Source organism: Hemitrygon akajei, chromosome 9 (assembly GCF_048418815.1).
Source record: "Hemitrygon akajei chromosome 9, sHemAka1.3, whole genome shotgun sequence".
Taxonomy (NCBI): domain Eukaryota; kingdom Metazoa; phylum Chordata; class Chondrichthyes; order Myliobatiformes; family Dasyatidae; genus Hemitrygon; species Hemitrygon akajei.
The window spans coordinates 111,304,339-111,322,139 of NC_133132.1; the positions used below are offsets into that span (position 1 = coordinate 111,304,339).

General features: G+C 41.4%; 1 protein-coding gene across 2 annotated transcripts in view; it reads right to left on the reverse strand.

The window, feature by feature from the left end:
• Window positions 1-17,801, reverse strand: part of sh3yl1 (SH3 and SYLF domain containing 1) — an 86,546-nt gene that overhangs the window by 31,086 nt on the left and 37,659 nt on the right. For both annotated transcript variants that reach the window (XM_073056792.1, XM_073056793.1), the window contains 2 exons: window positions 10,486-10,598; window positions 2,555-2,683 (listed from right to left, as the gene is read on the reverse strand). In XM_073056792.1, coding sequence (XP_072912893.1) covers window positions 2,555-2,683; window positions 10,486-10,598 — 242 coding nt within the window. The remainder of the gene's footprint in view (window positions 1-2,554; window positions 2,684-10,485; window positions 10,599-17,801) is intronic.

Here is a 17,801-nt window from a genome sequence, read left to right on the forward strand (position 1 = left end):
CGCTTGTCATATCCTCAAAGAACTTCAGTATGTTTGTCAAACAGGACCTGCCTTTGCTGAATCCGCTGCGTCTGCCTGATGGATCCATTTATTTCCAGATGCCTCACTATTTCTTCTTTATTGATAGCGTCAAGCGTTTTCCCAACTACAGATATTAAACTAACTGGCCTATAGTTACCTGCCTTTTGCCTAGATCCTTAGTGATAGCTGTTGTATCGAAATCCTCACTTGCCACCGTATCCATAGAATAGTCATTCAAAGCCTCTGTCATTTCCTCATTACCCAATATCACATCCTCCTTCTTGTCCTCCAAGGGAACTACGTTCACTTTAGCCACTCTTTCCTGCTTTGTATAATTATAAAAACTTCTACCATCTGTTTTTATATTTTGCGCTAGTTTATTTTCATAATCTAGCTTCTCTTTCTTTATTGCTCATTCAGTGATTCTTTGTTGCTTTTTAAATTTGTCCCAATCTTCCGGTTTCCCACTACTCTTGGTGACATCGTATGCACAAGCTTTTACTTTGATGCCTTCTTTTACTTCCTCTGTTACCAAAAGCTGGCTCTCCCCACCCTTACTGTCCTTATTTTTAACTGGAATATACTTTTATTGAGCATCATGAACAATCTCTTTGAATGTTTTCCACTGTGCAACCTCATAGATGAAAGTGCATAATCCTGGTGCAACTGCATAGGTGAGAGCTTCCAACACCTCCGTTCCTCAGGAGTGTAAAGAAATCTGGCATATCCCCATCAACCAGTTTTATTGATGCACCTAGCTGGAGGCATTATGACTTTGTATGGCAACTGGTCTTCCTGTGACTGCAGGTAACTGCTGAGAGTTATGTACACAGCTCAGCACATCACAGAAACTGGACTCCCTTTTATGGACTCTGTTAATATTTCTCACTGCATCAGTAAAGCAGCCAGCATAACCAAAGACACCACCAACCCCAGACATTCTCAAGTTCAGCTTCATGTTCAAGTTTAATTGTTATTCGACCATACATCAATACCCATAAATATAGCCAAATGAAACAGTGTTCCTCTGGGTCCAAGGTGTAAAACACAATACCAACAGTCAGAGCACAGCACGAGGCACATATAACACACCTAAGATACAAGTAAAATAGTCACACAAAAAAATATAATCCAAGTCCCTTAGTTCATGAACGTTGCGTGTCCGTTTTATCGTACAAGCAAGCCGTTCACCATTCTGATAACAGTGGGGTGTAGAAGCTGCTCTTGATCCTGGTCATATATACTTCCAGGCTTTTATATCTTCTGCCCAATGGGAGAGGGGAGAAGTGAGAACTCTGAGGTGGTGTGGCACGGCCTCTATGCTGGAGTCGGTGCTGTCCCCCCAGAGTTCACAAGGCAGACAAGCTGTATTTCAACTGCAGGCTGTTGCAACATTCAGACTTACCAAGACATTAAGCATGTCATTAAGCAACTCTCTGTGACTGACACTCTCGTAACCAGGCAACACCTTGGTGATCTCTAATTCATCCTCTCCAAAACTTGTAATGCAGTGACCATAAACACACACAATACTCCAAATATGATCTAACCAATGTTTTATTCAGCTACAACACAACCTCCTGACTTTTGTATTCACCACAACCTATGAACAGAAGTGAGCCAAAAACACCTTCTTTACTATCACTATGGAGGCATTTATGCAGTATGCCTTTATTACAACCCAACATACTAAAAAATGGAAACACGTATGGCACAATCTGGCTATGGTAGACAAAGAGGGCACCTAGTTATTTTTTTAAAATCAATAATGATGATGACCACACTGTTAAGTTAAATTTAAAACCATAACTGCAATCTAATTTGATGAACAGAAGTGCTATATAGTACTGTGCAAAAGTCTTAGGCACATATATATTGTTAGGGTGCCTAAGACTTTTACACAGGACCATTGTGATTTTATGTATTGCACCGTACTGTTCTGATACGGGTCCCCATCGTGGACTGAGAGTTGCACGACGGCAGGGAGAGGGGAACCATGGTTGGGAAAAGAGGAAAGGAGCAGGATGTTCCAGAGACACATTCTGTAATTATCAATAAACCAATTGTTTGGAACCAGATTACCTTGCCTGGTGACTCAGGGCTGAGTGTTTCTGCACTCACGCCACTCCCCACCCCTGGCACTCCTTCTCTGCTAACAGTCCAAACCATACCCCTTCTGTGGCACTCCACTTTTTCTATTCCCAACATTCTTGACTCCACTCCATATTGACAAGTACAGTACTGTGCTAAAGTCTTAGATACACACACACACACACAGAGAAATATTTATAAATAGAAACAATGCAAAATAAATAATTATTAACTTCTTAAAATAGTTGGACTTGGCAAAATTATTTGACCAATTACGTGCTTTATTGTTTTTCAGAAAGCACCTTCTGGAACTGGTCACTTTTCTTTATTCCAATTTGAACTTGCTGTGTAGTGTAGCTGTCTGAGATAAATATCTAAATAGATTTATGACAACTTATATAAATAAAATATTTAGAGAAAGAGAGAATTCTCTGTGACTTACTTGCGATTGGTCTCTTTTCTTTCAATCAAGCAAGATCCCTCTAATGACACTCCAGCAAACAACCCTCGTGATTTGCAGTAAGTGTACACTGCAGCTGAACTCCTAACAGCAACATCTCCCTCTAAATTTCTGAAAAACATTATCTCATGATCATTAATGCAACATAAGAAAAAAATGATGTAAGTGCAGATAATTTGCTTCCTTGAAAGCAAATAACATTATTAGCCATGTCTCAGCTTCGCCTTGAAAGAAGTGCCTCCAAATTGCACTCTGGAGATATGAGCATGTTATCCAAGCTAATTAATAATGTAGCAATATTTCACTATAACAAGCGTAAAAATCTGGTTTTGCTTCTTGCACTAACATATTATTTCTACTGTGCACTGAAGTTGATGGAATTTAATTTTCGATATGGAGTAGAGTGCAGCCACTAGAATATAGTGTATTTAGCATGTTACCAAATTTGTTTTTCTGCCTATCCCTTTCTACTGATGTTAACTTAAAGCTCTACTCAGTTGTCACGTCATTTTTAGGATGATATGTTAACTGAAAGCACAATTACCACCTCAAATGAAAGTAAAAGATTCAATGCTACACTTTCAAAGGGGAGTAGATCTATTTATTTCTAGTATTATGGTCAATATTACTCACATATTAATATATTGCTCTTTGCCAAGTGCAATTTGATACACCACAAACAGTGATTTCACTTAAAGAGTACAACCCTTTATTGCTAAGGCTATAAAAGGTCTACTACTTTGACAAGAAAGCAATAAATTCACACATCATTAACTACATTTAAAAAAGTTAATTTTGTTGATTAATATTCAATGTAAATTTAACCAATAGTAAATTTATCTAATTTCATCCTTCTTGCCAAATTCACATGGCATCACTGAAATATTCACTCCAGATTACAGATTCATTTTTGGTTATAGCACATGTAGAAGGGGCAAGGCAACAACACATTCTAAGATGGTCACTCATGAATTTAGAGGAGAAATGTACAGCACCTACGTTGTTGAAGAAAAGTCATGTTTGACAGAAAAGTGAAGAGTTTACTTTCACTTGAAAAACTATTCAGGAATTCAAAATACCGTAAGTTGCAAAATATGATATGTATAGGTTACTGACGAATTAGGCTTTTGGAGATTTAATGCAAAACGTGTTTTCCAAGCAAGCACGGGTAATTATTGTGATTGACTTTGTTGTCATACCACAAAAAATGTTTCCTGTGGGAAATGGGAGTCATTCAGGATGATATCAACCAAATGATCTACCTCACTCCTGTACGACTCCTTATCATCTTCTGAAATTCTGCCAATAGTTGTGTCATTGGCATATTTATAGATACTGTCTGAGCTGCGTCTGGCCACACAGTCATAAGTGTAGAGAGAGGAGAGCAGTGGGCTAAGCACGCATCCTTAATGTGTCAGAGTCGACTGTCAGCGAGGAGGTGATGTTACTTCCAATCCACACTGATTGTGGTCTCCTGATGAGGAAGTCAAAGATCCAGTTACAGAGGGCACAGAGGCTCAGGCTTCGAAGATTATTAGTACAATAGACAATAGGTGCAGAAGTAGACCATTCGGCCCTTTGAGCCTGCACCACCATTTTGAGATCATGGCTGATCAATTACTATCAATACCCGGTTCCTGCCTTGTCCCCATATCCCTTGATTCCCCTATCCATAAGATACCTATCTAGCTCCTTCTTGAAAGCATCCAGAGAATTGGCCTCCACTACCTTCCGAGGCAGTGCATTCCAGACCCCCACAACTCTCTGGGAGAAGAAGTTTTTCCTTAACTCTGTCCTAAATGACCTACCCCTTATTCTCAAACCATGCCCTCTGGTACTGGACTCTCCCTGCATCTGGAACATATTTCCTGCCTCTATCTTGTCCAATCCCTTAATAATCTTATATGTTTCAATCAGATCCCCTCTCAATCTCCTTAATTCCAGCGTGTACAAGCCCAGTCTCTCTAACCTCTCTACGTAAGACAGTCCAGACATCCCAGGAATTAACCTCGGGAATCTACGCTGCACTTCCTCTACAGCCAGGATGTCCTTCCTTAACCCTGGAGACCAAAACTGTACACAATACTCCAGGTGTGGTCTCACCAGGGCTCTGTACAAATGCAAGAGGATTTCCTTGCTCTTGTACTCAATTCCCTTTGTAATAAAGGCCAACATTCCATTAGCCTTCTTCACTGCCTGCTGCACTTGCTCATTCACCTTCAGTGATTGATGAACAAGGACTCTGAGATCTCTTTGTATTTCTCCCTTACCCAACTCTACACCGTTCAGATAATAATCTGCCTTCCTGTTCTTACTCCCAAAGTGGATAACCTCACACTTATTCACATTAAACATCTGATCTCCCTGCAGCCATGTCTCCGTTATCCCAACAACATCATAGTTACCCATTCGCACCTGGGCTTCAAGCTCATCTGCCTTATTTCTGACACTTCATGCATTCAGATATAGAATTTTTAACCCATTTCTCCTCTTTCTGTTTGAATCGCTGGCTATTGTGCTTAACCCAGCTCCCCAAACTCCCATTGGGCTATACGCCCCTAGAATTTTGTTGTCCTTCCTAAATTTACTTATTCTTTCAACACATTTAACTCCATGTTCCGTCAGACCATCCCTCTGTACATGAGTCCTTATCACTTGTTCCGCCCCAACTTCCTCTACTACACACTTAATATTCCGGAACCGTGTAGTCCCCACCTGTCCTTTATTCTTCCTCTCGCTATCCTCTCTCACATTCTGGATCCCCGCCCCCTGCAAATTTAGTTTAAACGAGAGTATGATGATTTGAATTCTGAACTGCAATCAATAAATAGCAACCTGGATGTAGGTCCAGATTGTCCAGGGTTGAGTGGAGAACCAATGAGATTGCATCCCCTGTAGGCTACAGTGGCGATTAAAAATTGCAGTGGGTCCAGGTCCTTGGTTCGGCAAGAGTTGATTCTAGCCATGACCAACCTCTCAAAACACTTCATCACAGTAGATGTGAGAGCATCTGGGTGATAGTCATTGAGGGAGCTCACCCTGGTCTTCTTGGGCTCTGGTATGATTGTCACCCTTCTGATGCAGGTGGTAACCTCTGACCGCAGCAGTGAGAGATTGAAGATGTTCTTGAACACTTCCATCAGTTAGCTGGCATAAGTCTTCAGTGCCCTACCATGTAAACCATCAGAGCCTGATGCCTTGTGAGGGTTCATGCTCTTGAAAAATGTTCAGACATTGGCCTCTGAGTCAGAGGCCACAGGGTCACCAAGTGCTACATGGATTCACACAGGCGTAGTTTCATTCATCTTCTCAAAGAATGTATAAAAGGTGTTGAGCTCATCTGGGACTGAAGGATCACAGTCAATCATTATGTTGCAGTCCTCAGAGTCTGTCTGTATGCTGTAAGTTTAAGTACAGCTAGGTAATTGGATTTTCCAAAGCAGCGATGTGGGATGGCACGCTAAGTGTTCTTGATGGTGGTGTAACAGTGGTCAAGTGTGTTGGCTCCTCTGGTTCCATAGCTGATATGTTGACAGGGGATGCTCTTTCAGGGGTTAGCAGCTTAGTCACATCACTGCCCCGTCACTGACTCTGAGGCTCAAAAGGAAGGGGTGTAGTCAGACAGAGTGACAGTGATAGAAGACTTGTTAGGGAAAAGGGGGAAGACAGAATATTCTACGGCCTCAGAAGTGATGGCAGGATGGTGTGTTGCTTCCAAGGTGCCAAGGTAAGATGTCTCTGAGCAGAAAGTACTCAAGGACAAGGATGAACTAACAATGGTCATTATACATTTCTTCTCCCAAAGTGGAACACTTCACACTTGTCCAGATTAAACACCACCTACTATTTCTTTGCCCTTATCTGCAACTGATCCATGTCCTGCTGTAACCTTTAACAATCTTCTACCACAATCTGTCAACCTGCCCCCCCCCCGAATCTTTATGTTGTCTGACAACTTACTAACCCATCCATTCACATTTTCATCCAAGTCAATCAGCAGAGGTCCCAGTATAGATCCCTGCTTAACACCACTAGTCACACTCCTCCAGCCAGAGTAAGTCCAATTTACCTCTACACCCCATCTTCTATGGGCAAGCCAGTCCCAAATTCTAGTGTCCAGATCACCACAGATCTCATTCCTATGGATGAGACTACTATGAGGGACTTTATCAAGAGCCTTATTAAAGTCGATGTAGACAACATCTACAACATCGATCACCTTTGTCACCTTCTCAAAAGGCTCAATCACGATAGCAAGACATGCTTGCTCTCCACAAAGTCATACCAACTATCCCTCACTAAGCTATCGTTTTCCACAGGCTCCTACATCCTATCCCAAGAATATTCTTAATAGCCTCCCTACCACCATAGTTTCCAAGATGATCTTTATTCCCATTCTTGAATAAAAGAATAACATTACAATTCCTGTGCAGGACACAGGAAACTGAGCAAAAGTCAGGAAGGCGTTAAACAGCCAGTGCAGAGTATCCCTGTGGCCATCCCCCTCAACAACAGGCATATCACTTTGGATACTGTTGTGGGGGGGGGGGGGGGGGCGGAATGACGAAGCTGAAGAAAGTCTCAGTGTCTCTGGCACTGAGTGTGACCTTGTGACTCAGAAGGGAAGGGGGAAGAAGAGGCGAGTTGTGGTGATAGGAGATTCATTAGTTGGAGTACAAAAAGCCGGCTCTATGGATGAGAACAAAATTCTCATGTTGCCTCCAGGTGCCAGGGTCTGGGACATTTGGACTGAGTCCCCAGCATTCATAACTGGGTGGGTGAATAGCCAGAGGACGTGGTCCATGTAGTTACCAATGACATAGTTAGGAAGAGTGATGAGATTCTGCAAAGTGGTACATATTGGTACCAATGAAATAGGAAGAAAAAGGGAGAAGGTCCTTAAAAAGAGAATAAAGGAAGTTAGGAAGGAAGCTGAGAAACAAGGACTCAAAGGTAGTAATCTCAGGATTGCTGCCTGTGCCACACGACAGTGAGGATAGGAATAGAATGAGGCGGCAGATAAATGTGTGGCTGAAGAATTAGAGCAGGGAGCAGGGATTTATTTTGCTGGATAATGGGATCTCTTTTGGGGCGGGTGGGACCTGTATAAAAAGGGACAGGTTGCACTTGAATCCAAAGGGGATCAATATTCTTGCGGGCAGATTCACTAGAGCTGTTGGAGTGGTTTAAACTAATATGGCAGGGGGGTGGAAACCATTATGATATAGAGCTGAGGATGAGCCAGCCGGTTTACAAGTAGATGATGGATGTAATGTGAATGTAAGGAAGGACAAGCCAATGATTGGGTACAAATGTAACAGAGCAAAGAGTTAAATTGTACCACAGAGGCAAAATTCAAAAGGGTGAAGAATGCAGGACTGAAGGTGTTGTATTTAAATGCACGTAGCATTCAGAATAAGGTGAATGAACTCATGGCGTAATTAGAGATTGGTCAGTATGACGTTGTGGGCATCACTGAGTCATGACTGAATGGTGGTCATAGTTGGGAGCTTAACATCAAAGGATATACTTTGTATCGAAAGGACAGGCAGGAAAGTATAGGTGGTGGTGTGGGTCAGTTGGTAAGAGATAGAATTACATCTTTAGAAAGAGGTGACATAGCGTCAGAGAATGCTGTATCTTTTGGGTGGAGTTAAGAAATTGTAAGGGTCAAAAAACCACTATGGGAATCATTTATAGATCTCCTAATAGTAGACAAGATGTGGGGTTGGAGTTGAAGTTGCAAAGGAAGCTGGAAAAGGCATGTGATAAGGGTAATGACTTAATTGAAATGGGGGCTTCAATATGCAAGGGGATGGGAAAATCAGGTTGGTGTCGAATCACAAGAGAAATAATTTGTTGAATGCCTTTGAAATGGCTTTTTAGGGCAGCTCGTGCTTGAGTCTGTAAGGGGAAAGGCCATCTTAGATTGGGTGTAATAATGCAGAAGAAGTTTGATAAGGTGCCACATGAGGCTGCTTAACAAGTTAAAATCCTATGGTGTTACAGGAAAGATACTGGCATGGTTGGCTGCCAGTGTCTAGTGGTGTTCCTCAGGGGTCAGTATTGGGACCACTGCTTTTCACATCATTTGTCAGTGATTTAGATAATGGAATTGATGGCTTTGTGGCAAAGTTTGCAGATGATATGAAATAGGTGGAGGGTGGGTTGTGCTGAGGAATCAATGTGATTGGAGCAGCACTTAGACACATTGGGAGAATGGGCAAAAAAGTGGCAGATGGAATCCAGTGTTGGGAAATGTATAATAATGCATTTTTGCAAAAGTAACAATAGTGTGGACTATTATCTAAATGGGAAGAAGGCTCGAACATCAGCGGTGCAGAGGGATTTAGGAGTCCTCATGCAAGACTCCCAGAAGGTTTATTTACAGGTTAAGTCTGTGATAAAGAGGGCATATGCAATGTTGCCATTTATTTCATGGGGAATAGAAGATAAAAGGAAGGAGATAAAGCTGAGCCTTTATAAGACACTAGTTAGGCTGCACTGTCAACAATTTTGGGCCTCTAACAATTTTAGAAAGGATATGTCGTCATTGGAGAGAGTCTAAAGGAGGTTCACAAGGATGATTCTGGGAATGAAGAGGTTAATTAATGAGGAATATTTGGCAGCTTTGGGCTGTACTCACTGGAATTTAGAAGAATGCAGGTTATCTCATTGAAACCTACCATATGTTGAAAGGACTAGACAGGGTGGATGTGGAGAGGATGTTTCCTATGTTAGGGGCATCCAGAACTAGAGGGCACAGCCTCAAAATTGAGGGGTGACCCTTTACAACAGAGGTAAGGAGGATTTTTTTTTAGCCAGAGAGTAATAAATCTGTGGAATGCTCTGCCACAGACAGGGCTGGAGGCCAAGACCGTGTATATTTTTAAAGCGGACACTGATCGCTTCCTGATCAGTCAGGGCTTCAAATGATATGGCGAGAAGGCAGGTGTATGAGGTTGAATGGGATCCAGGATCAACTATGATGGAATGGCAGAGCAGACTCGATGGGCTGAATAGCCTAATTCTACCCCTATGTCTTATAGTCTAAAAGTGAGTTCAGGGAGTTAGATGCTAAGTTAAATGGCAGGAGCTCCAGGGTTGGGATTTCAGGATTGCTAACATGCCACATTCTAGTGAGGTCAGCAACAGGAATATTATACAGTTTAACCCATGACTAAGGATTTGGACAATCAGATTTTTGGACCATTGGGCTCTTTTCCAGGAAAAGTGAGACCTGTATAGAAGAAATGGTTTGCACTTGAACTGGAAGGGAACTAAAAACCTAGTGGGAAGGTTTGCTAGTGCTGCACTGTGGGGGGGGGGGGGGTAGGGGGTGGGGGTTGAGTTTAAACTAGAGTTGGAAGGGGATTCTGTAAAAGGACTAGATGGGATAGAGTATGTCAAGTGTGTTTAGGAAAGTTTCTACAGTATGTAGAAGTCACAATGAAATACTTGATCTGCTATTAGGGAAGGAGACCGGGCAGGTGACAGAAGATTGTGTAGGGGAACACTTTGCATCTAGTGATCACAATGACATTAGTTTCCAAGTAAATATGCAAAAAGATAGGTTGGATCCGCAGGCTGAGATTCTAAAAAGAAGTAAGGCTAATTTTTGATGGTATCTGGCAAGTGTGAACTGGGACAGGCTTTTTTCTGGCAAAGTTGTACTTGGTAAGTGGGAGGCCTTCCAAAGTGAAATTTTGAAAGTACAAAACATGTATTTGCCTGTCAAAATGCTGGTCATAGTTACATCCTGAGTTTAGAGAAAGTAGGAGGAGCAGAGAGAGAAATAGTTGTCAGAACTTCATAAAATTAATGGAAGATATTGGCACCTTGCCTAAAGAAGCATTTTTGTAAAAAATATTATCACAAGGTATTAAATTATTTCTCAAGAAACAAAACAATACCTGCCAATGGGTCCAACTGCAACAGTAAAATTTCCACCCAGCGTAAGATTTCCCCCTTTTGCAAAAGCATCAACTGCACGCTTGTGATTCAGGATTATTACCAAATCAGAGATCTATCATAAAAGTTAAAATAATTTAATTGGTGAAATAACAATCAATCTTTATAATATCATGTTATAAAACAATACATCTAAACCATAGAGACTGTTAGCAGCATTAAAGTCTCAGTCGAGAAGCCTTAGATTTCATTGCTTTATTATCATACTTCCACTACAGCAATCACAAATGCATTTTTGTATCCAATAAACTTGTCAAGGTAAACTTAACTGAAGTGTATCAAGGATATTCATATTGAGAGAGGCAGAGAATACTTTAATGGGCTGACAGGTAAGTGTTGACCAACATTTTTCTTCCTTCAGTCTCCTTTGCCCTTTCTCACTTTAGTCAGTCTTCCTGCTTCCATTTCTCCCCGCCTCATGCTTCAGTGATTTAGACATAGGTCAAGACACATAGCATGCTGAAATTAAGCATCCTGTTTCAGAGGCCTGGGTAAAATATGCTGAAATTCTCTTATTTTATTTCATCTGAAATTCTCTTAGCAATATACTAACACATCACTAACTTTAGACACACTTGCCAAACTGTTCCTCCCACGCTGACTTGTAACATCTACTGCTGATTACTTAATATGTTTTGAAGAGTACTTCTAAGCTAATTCATCTAACAATCAAATGTATTACAAAATAATATTGCTGTCTCTCATGAAAAAGCAGATTAATTTATTTTGTAGTATTTTTAAGTATAGGTAACATCAACTGGTATAATTACTTGGCCATGGCTTAACATACTGCTTTTAAGTTTCGTTGTTTGTATTTTAACCATTTTATCTCATCAACTAAAATGGGAGAGCATTTTGGAAATAGTGATCACAATTCCATCTCTTTTACTACAGCATTGGAGAGGGATACCAAAGGTTCAAAAAAATAGCTAATGATAGAGATTTAAAAGATTATAAGGCTAGCAGGAAGGAGTTTAAGAAAGAAATTAGGAGAGCCAGAAGGGGCCATGAGAAGCCTTGGCAGACAGGATTAAGGAAAACCCCAAGGCATTCTACAAGTAAGTGAAGAGCAAGAGGATAAGACGTGAGAGAATAGGGCTAATCAAGAGTGACAGTGGAAAAGTGTGTATGGAACCAGAGGAGATAGCAAGAGTGCTTAATGAATACTTTGCTTCAGTATTCACAACGGAAAAGGATTTTGGCGATTGCAGGGATGACTTACAGCGGATTGAAAAGCTTGAGCATGTAGATATTAAGAAGGAGGATGTGCTGGAGCTTTTGGAAAGCATCAAGTTGGATAAGTCACTGGGACTGGACAAGATGTACCCCAAGCTACTGTGGGAGGTGAGGGAGGAGATTGCTGAACCTCTGGCGATGATCTTTGCATCATCAATGGGGACAGGAGAGGTTCTGGAGAATTAGAGGGTTGCGGATGTTGTTCCTTTATTCAAGAAAAGGAGTAGAAATAGTCCAGGAAATTATAGACCAGTGAGTCTTACTTCAGTGGTTGGTAAGTTGATGGAGAAGATCATGCGAGACAGGCTTTATGAACATTTGGAGAGGCATAATATGATTAGGAATAGTCAGCATGGCTTTGTAAAAGGCAGGTTTTGCCTTACGAGCCTGATTGAATTTCTTGAGGATGTGACTAAATAACATTGATGAAGGTAGAGCAGTATATGTCGTGTATATGGATTTCAGCAAGGCATTTGACAAGGTATCCCATGCAAGGCTTATTGAGAAAGTATGGAGGCATGGGATCCAAGGGGACATCGATTTGTGGATCCAAAACTGGCTTGCCCACAGAAGGCAAAGAATGGTTGTAGACTGGTCATATTCTGCATGGAGGTCGGTCACCAGTGGTGTGCCTCAGGGATCTGTTCTGGGACTCTTACTCTTCGTGATTTTTATAAATGACCTGGATGAGGAAGTGGAAGGATGGGTTAGTAAATTTGCTGATGACACAAAGGTTGGAGGTGTTGTGGATAGTGTGGAAGGCTGTCAGAGGTTACAGAGGGACATTGATAGGATGCAAAACTGGGCTAAGAAGTGGCAGATGGAGTTCAACCCAGATAAGTGTGAGGTGGTTCATTTTGGTGGGTCAAATACGATGACAGAATATAGTATTAATGGTAAGACTCTTGGCAGTGTGGAGGATCAGAGGGATCTTGGGGTCCATGTCCATAGGACATTTGAAGCTGCTATGCAGGTTGACTCTGTGGTTAAGAAAGCATACAGTGCATTGGCTTTCATCAATCGTGGGACTGAGTTTAGAAGCCGAGAGGTAATGTTGCAGCTATATAGGACCCTGGTCAGACCCCACTTTGAGTACTGTGCTCAGTTCTGGTCATCTCACTAAAGGAAGGATGTGGAAACCATAGAAAGGGTGCAGAGGAGATTTACAAGGATGTTGTCTGGATTGGGGAGCATGTCTTATGAGAACAGGTTAAGTGAACTTGGCCTTTTCTCCTTGGAGCGATGGAGGATGAGAGGTGACCTGATAGAGGTGTACAAGATGATGAGAGGCATAGATTGTGTGGATAGTCAGAGGTTTTTCCCCAGGGATGAAATGACTAGCATGAGAGGGCAGAGTTTTGAGGTGCTTGGAAGTAGGTACAAGGGAGATGTCGGGGTAGGTTTTTTTTTCGCACAGAGTGATGAGTGCATGGAATGGGCTGCCAGCGACAGTGGTGGAGGCAGATACAATAGGGTCTTTTAAGAGACTCCTGGACAGGTACATGGAGCTCAGAAAAATATGAGCTATGGGTAACCCTAAGTAATTTCTAAGGTAAGGACATGTTCCGCACAGCTTTGTGGGCCGAAGGGCCTCTAATGCGCTGTAAGTTTTCTGTTTCTATGTAACTACATATGTTGGTGAGATAAATTAATCAACTTTTTCGTGAGAGACAGCAAAACTTAAAGTAATAGATCAGCAGGATTAATTGAAGTGGAACAAAGGGTAAAAATAATTAAAATGGGATGTGTCCTTTGTCATTTTGTATCTAATGATTGAAGGATTGCCATCAACCTGAAAACTTAATTCTTCTCTGTACACATAAAATTCTGAATTCTAAAATCCTCACAGGGAGGTTTACTGTGGCTTTTTGTGAGAGTTTAAAATAATGTAGCAGTGGGGTGAGAACCAGAGTGAGTACTGCTTAAGTACTAAAAGCCTAAAAGGAAGGACAGGCAGAGTCAGATTAATGAACAAGGTGGGCAGATGACATGAAGTATTCTCATTTCAGTGCAAGGTCTATTATGAGTAAGGCAGATGAAATTAGAGCCTTGATTACTACATGAAACAATGATGTTGTCACCATGATAAAGACTTGGTTGAGAGAACAGCAGGGCAGACAGTTCTAGGACTGTGCTTCTGAAGCAAGAAAAAATGCAAACAACGTAGTAAAAGGGACCAAAGATATGGCATGCAAGCTAAGAATTTTGTATGCGTCTTCAGTAAAGAAGACAGTAGGCTAGAAATCCGAGAATATCAGGGGCAGAATTGCATGTAGTTGCTACTAAGGAAAGATGCTTGGGAAGTGGAAAGGTCACCTGCATCAGATGGACTTCATTCTAGGATTCTGAAAGAAGTAGCTGAAGAAATTGTGGAGGCATTAATAGTGATCTTTCAAGAATCACTAGATTTTGGAATGGCTCTGGAGGACTGGCAAAATGCAAATGTCACTCCATTCTTTAGGAAAGGAGGGAGACAAAGGCTGTAAATTATAGAACAGTCAGCCTGACATCAGTGGTTGACAAGATGTTGGAGTCCATTTGTAGCAACTACTTGAAAACAATTTAAAAATTGCTGAGAAGCTAAGTGAGGGAGTATCACACAATATGACATGCCTCCAACTAAATTCTAAGTTGAAAATGTACATTCAATCCCTTATAAGACACAACAAAAAATCATTTGGCTCTTCTTATTTCATGCAAAACAAAGACAACAGTAATTGAAATAAATACAAACAAAGATGAGGATTCAACAAAATATGTGGTCCTTACTCACCTCCCTCCCTAAGTCACCAAGCAGCTGAACACCCAACACTGCGTGGCACCAGAATCCATGTGATAAATTATCTTAACCCAGAATGAGGATGTGCAACACAAATATGATACAGACAATAGATAAATAGATGGCTCTTACATCCCAGCCCTTAATTATTATAACACAATACTAATTACAACTACATATTACAAAATAGGAGACATGAAATCTTCAAGGATAAATATTCACATATTGTCAACACAGTTTAACAGTTATGCAAATATATTCTTTCTTCTTTAAAGCAAGTCATGTAACAGTAACCTATGCCAGAGGTTACTAGCATTTAGCCTAGTACAGAGTGATCTTTACCACCAGGCTCTGTCAGTTCAGTAAGTCAAGTCAATGTCAAAAAGTCAAACCACCAAAGTAAGGGAAGCTTCTAGAACTGTCACTGTAGCTTCTCAAATCTCTGCCTCCTCTAGAAGACAGATCTCAATTATAGACCTGTGGAGAGACTTGGTCTTGGTCTTGATGCGCATCTGCCACACAAAGTCTCTTCTGTGTGGAAGTGACTCTTCCCATAATCCATGAATTGTGAGGTGCTGTAAGCACAGTGCCTCCTAGAAGGAAATTATGCTTCATACCTGACCATTTCTGAGATTCCTATAACTGTGGTAAGTACTCCTGGACTCACCGTTTGTTTCCAAAACAAGTTTGACATGTATTGGACCTGCTTCCATCTACAACGAGCATAAATGTCTTCCTTTTGGAACTCGCCTGGTAGTAAGGATGGTGATGACTTCAGAAGCAACAGATAGTTGTGTGTTACTACTTCCATGTCATTGGGATCAGAGGATGCCTTAGTTATTGGATGAACATTGATAACAGAGTCTACTTCACAAAGGACCGTATGAAAATCCTCTCTCTCAAGGTTCTGTACATTCATGGTGGAATTGAGGAACTTTCGCACAGACTTGATCAATCACTCATGTTCCCCTGTGATGTCAGCTAGCTGGGGGGAGAGTGGGGTTAAAATCCACCTTCTAAAGAAGAACATCACTGAACTGCAAATGGTTCCACTTCTAAATGGTTTCTCTTAATGGACACTCAGCTCCAACAAAGTTTGTTGCATTATCAGAGAGCAGTTCACAAACCTGTCATTTTTCTACAAAGTGTTGAAGGGCATTAGTAAAGGAATGTGTCCAATGGAGAAGCAACTTCAACGTGAATAGTTTGTATAGCTAGACAGGTAATTATGACCCCATACCTCTTCACTATACTCTTTCTGCTCTTCATTTCAAAAGGTCTTTAGTCCACTTCTATTATAGGAGACACCCTGTCCAGAGGTAGATCTGCCATTGGCTGGCATCCTCAAGCTGCAGGCTACCATTGATAAAACAACACACTTAAAAATGATTTGTCTTATACCCGCACTAGCACTGGGAATCCAGTGTTTTTGGCACAACGTGGACAATATGTGGTTACGGCGACCATGTCCCACCTCTTGGCGCACATGCCTCAGAAGGATGTCTGAGATATGGAGGTCCTTTTATAACAAGATGTTTAGACTTTTCATGTATAGCTGCCCTACTAAGGCATCCACTGACTCTCAAGACACCATCTTCAAGAACTGGATTGAGCTTGAAAATATGGCTGTTCCTTTGCACACTTTCTCTCCTTGCAAACTTGAGAACTTATCTGGAAATCTTCTTTTGCAAAACCCAATGATCTCCATTTCAGCTTTTCTGCCTCCTCCACTGAGAGATAATCTCAGCCAATCTGACCTTCAGTCCTTTCCATCTCTCTCTCTCTCTCTCCACCCCACCAAAGAATAACTTTGTTTTTCTTCATCTATGTCAGACTGAGCAAGAGCGACGCTCAATTGCCTCTTCTGACTAAGAAAGAGACAGGTTCTTAAATCTAATAATTCAGGCCACTGTCCTCCTCAAAAAGGTCTAAAATGAGAAGTGATGGATTATATGTGTTACCGCATCCACCTCCTCCAGTATGCGCAACATTGTGACAATCCTAGATGATTTCCGGATCATCTAGCAGGAATTCTTCAGAACAATAGGGATTCACAGGCCATTTCCTTTCAGGCTGAAGAAGATACTGAGACCCAGACATTCATGTTTCATTTATCAGGAATGCTTCCACCTTGAGAACTCCAGAGGCCACATCTGCTGGATTACTTGAAGTGTTTACAAACCTCGATTGAGATGCCTGGGAGACCTTAAGAATTTCTGAAACGCTGTTTGCAAAGAAGGTTCGGAACCTGGAAGTTTCATTCTTGAATTATGTCAGTACAGTAGAACTATCAGTCCAGATAACCGAGTCATTGAGCTACACATACAACTCCTTCCTCCAGAATGTGTTCATGTAGCTTGCCACCATAGCAGCAGTGACTCTATGCAAGGGATGGAAACTGACTTCAATGGAGCTACCCTAGACTTTTTCATGATAAAAACACGGTGCACATAAGAGAGCCTGTTGTGTAACAATAGGTAAGTTACTGCTCCGTATCCATCGTCACTTGCATCCGTAAACTGGTGTAACTGTGGAGCTTTAACAGTGATCTCTGTACACAACCACAAACGACTGTTTTCTCACATACCTCTGAAATGAAGTAAACTACTGCTAAAGACTTACACAGGACAGAGAGTGCATCCCAAAGGTAAAATTAAAGTGACAGTGACCTACAGAGACAAAACACAGCAGCTGAACCTCTATGTACTGAAAAATGGAGACCACCGTTGCTAGGACGTGAATGGGCCAGGAAAATCCAGTTGGACTGGCACACCATCAGAGCAATAGATGTGTTAACAAAGGAGGGTAGCTCAGCAGAGAAGATATCTGCAGCTCTCCTCTCACCCATTGTCGATTGTTACAATGACAAGGAGGAGCTAAACAGCATCAACGATGAGGACAAACGCAGTATTTGTGGCTTTGACTCGGATGAAGAAACAGAGGATGTAAGGGAGACAGATATTGCCAATAAGCAGGATGATGAAGACTACCTGGAAGTTAAAGAGCAGATGTACCAGTAGAAACTGACATCTCTCAAAAGACAGCTACAGCAGTTACAGGAAGCCACTTTGCAGGAGTATCAGAAAAGGATGAAGAAACTAGATCAACAATACAAGGAAGGAATACGAAATGCAGAGCTTTTTCTGCAGCTGGAGACAGAACAAGTCAAAGGTATTATATTAAAGAGAAGAAAGCAGCAGTGAAGGAATCTGAAGATAAAAAGATAGAGTTAGAAGAAAAGAA